The 2,408-nt window shown below is 31.9% G+C and overlaps 1 protein-coding gene across 1 annotated transcript; it reads left to right on the top strand.

Annotated features, from left to right (window-relative positions):
• Positions 1-1,094: 1,094 nt before the first annotated feature.
• Positions 1,095-2,051, top strand: LOC128533529 (olfactory receptor 52K1-like). The gene has a single exon (XM_053507813.1). The coding sequence runs from the start codon at positions 1,107-1,109 to the stop codon at positions 2,049-2,051; it is 945 nt and encodes a 314-aa protein (XP_053363788.1). The 5' UTR covers positions 1,095-1,106.
• The last annotated feature ends 357 nt before the right edge of the window (positions 2,052-2,408 follow it).

Genomic DNA, 2,408 nt, shown 5'->3' with positions numbered 1-2,408 from the left:
TGCTCTGCAATGAGGTAAAGTCCAGGGGTACTACAGGTACCTATAGGTAGCAGTTCATCTTTAATGCAATTTCTCCCCTAGGTTCAGATGTACGTATATGGGTTTTGAGGTGAAGCTTCTGCGGGAGCACTCAAGTGTATGTGTGGGGATTGTTTCTTGGCTGTTGAGTTCAAATATTAACAACACTTCTTTGGGATTAATTACTCCCCCTTTATTAGATAGATAAATAGATAGATAGAGTGAGTGAGTGCTTTATTAATTCCATTGGCAAACTGTATTGTTACAGCAGCCAGTTCACATAACATAAAACTTATAAACAAGTAAGCAGCAAACAAGAATTGCAATGAGGGAGAAAAAAAAAGATTTATAATTATGGTACTTTAATGAACACTTAACAATTAAAGGGCACTAAAAATAGTGTCAAATTTACATTGCATTAAAGGGGTAAAAAAATGATATTAAATAATATGTAAATATTGCTTCTGTGTACACATGCATGATGATTGTATATATATATTGGAATACATGTACAATGGAAATAACCAAGAGTTTGTTAAAATGTTGGTACCAGATGGTGCCCAATCCCTTGGGTTACAGCTCCCTCTGCTGTGCTGTGAACTGGGGGAAAAATTATGAAATGATGGGAAATCTAAAAAAAAATGTGCGGGGCTTAGATTGTGCTTTTAAAAGAGGTAGGTGTATAAAATGGAATGTCTAAGAGAAAAAAAAATCACCCTTCTGCAAGGTTTTGTTGTGTAAGACTTGTTCTTCTACAGAAGTATCAATAAACCCAATTTGCTCTTAACCGTAAATTACCTTTTAGGAATTTAAAATTACTGGATTTTTTGGGATTTCCACCATAACATTAACAATGTAAAATGATGAATATGCTATTGGTAGTAACATTCACCAGCTTTGGTGAACATGCTGCAATGAAATTCTATCATATTGAATGTAATATTTTATGATAATGGGGATATGTTATAAATATTAAATAATATTTTTTCTTAAGAAACTATGTAAGTTGTAAGGTATTTCTGATAGGATATTGTAGAAAATCCATTGAACACAAATGTAAAATCTAAAATCTTAGAAATCTTCAAATAATGTTGGTTCATGTACAAAATGTATCATTCACAACATTTACATTTACTGGTTTTCATGAGTTGGAAGAATGGGGGCCCATTCTTTCTATTCCCTATCTTCTAATGTTTTTATTGTCCTTTACTTCAAACCTTATACTCATATACTTAATAATATCTCAAAGGGCTCTTCACACTCCTATGTGTCTACTAATTGGTCTAATGGCAGTTGTGGACCTTTCTTTGCCAATATTTTTTATACCAAAACTGTTGCTAAATGTATTATTTAATTGGAAAGGAATTTCACTTGTGGGGTGTTTGGTGCAAATGTTTTGCATTCATTGTGTTGGCACATTTCAATCTACTATACTGCTCTGGATGGCTCTGGATCGTTTTTTTGCTATATGTAAACCTCTATATTACCACAAATACATGGCAATGACCAACTTCCTAAAATTCATTATATTTCCTGTTATCAGAAATGTGCTTGTTATCACTATAATGGTTTCTTGGGCTGGAAAATTGACTTTTTGTGCAACAGATCAAATAGATCATTGTTTCTGCGAACATATGGCATTGGTTCAGCTGGCATGTGGGGATGTTTCCATTAACAATGCTTTAGGACTTTTGGCTCTTTTTCTTATAATAACTGCTGATTTTATGTTCATTACGATATCATATATAGCAATACTTTTTTCTGTCCTGAGATCTGGTAAAACCTCCTTAAAGGCTATTAATACCTGCATTACTCATATAATTGTCATGTCAGTTAGTCTGACTTTTGCTTTAATTGCCTTTTTGTCATACAGAATAAGAAACAACTTCTCTCCCTCCAGCCGTGTCTTTTTGAGTACAATGTACTTGATTTTTCCAAGCTGTTTTAATCCTATTATTTATGGAGTAAGAACCAAAGAAATCAGAGAACATATTTTAAAATTCATAAACCACTTTAACGTCTTTCTAAAGTAATCAAATACTTTAGATTGTAATGCATACTTTATAATAAAACAAAATGTTTTTGTAAGTTACACAATTGTACTTTAATGCTTTACTAAAATTAACATTTTAATAAATGAATAAAATAATTATGCAGCTTACAACTAACTGAGAATGTAGACATTATTTTACTGTTTATAACATGTAATATTTTTAAAAAGAGTGAACAGAACTTGCTACAGCTTTGGAAGTGTTTTCTCCTCATTTACTGTCTAACTCTATCCTTTTCTGTCACATGACAACTACCAACTGGTAAAAGCAAAATCTAACATGCACTATATGTTTTCAAATTGCTGCTTACAGATGGTACTAAACGAGAAAAAAAATATT

Source organism: Clarias gariepinus, chromosome 11 (assembly GCF_024256425.1).
Source record: "Clarias gariepinus isolate MV-2021 ecotype Netherlands chromosome 11, CGAR_prim_01v2, whole genome shotgun sequence".
Classification (NCBI taxonomy): Eukaryota; Metazoa; Chordata; class Actinopteri; order Siluriformes; family Clariidae; genus Clarias; species Clarias gariepinus.
Note: the sequence above shows the minus strand (reverse complement) of the source record. Positions and strands in the feature narration are given on the sequence as shown.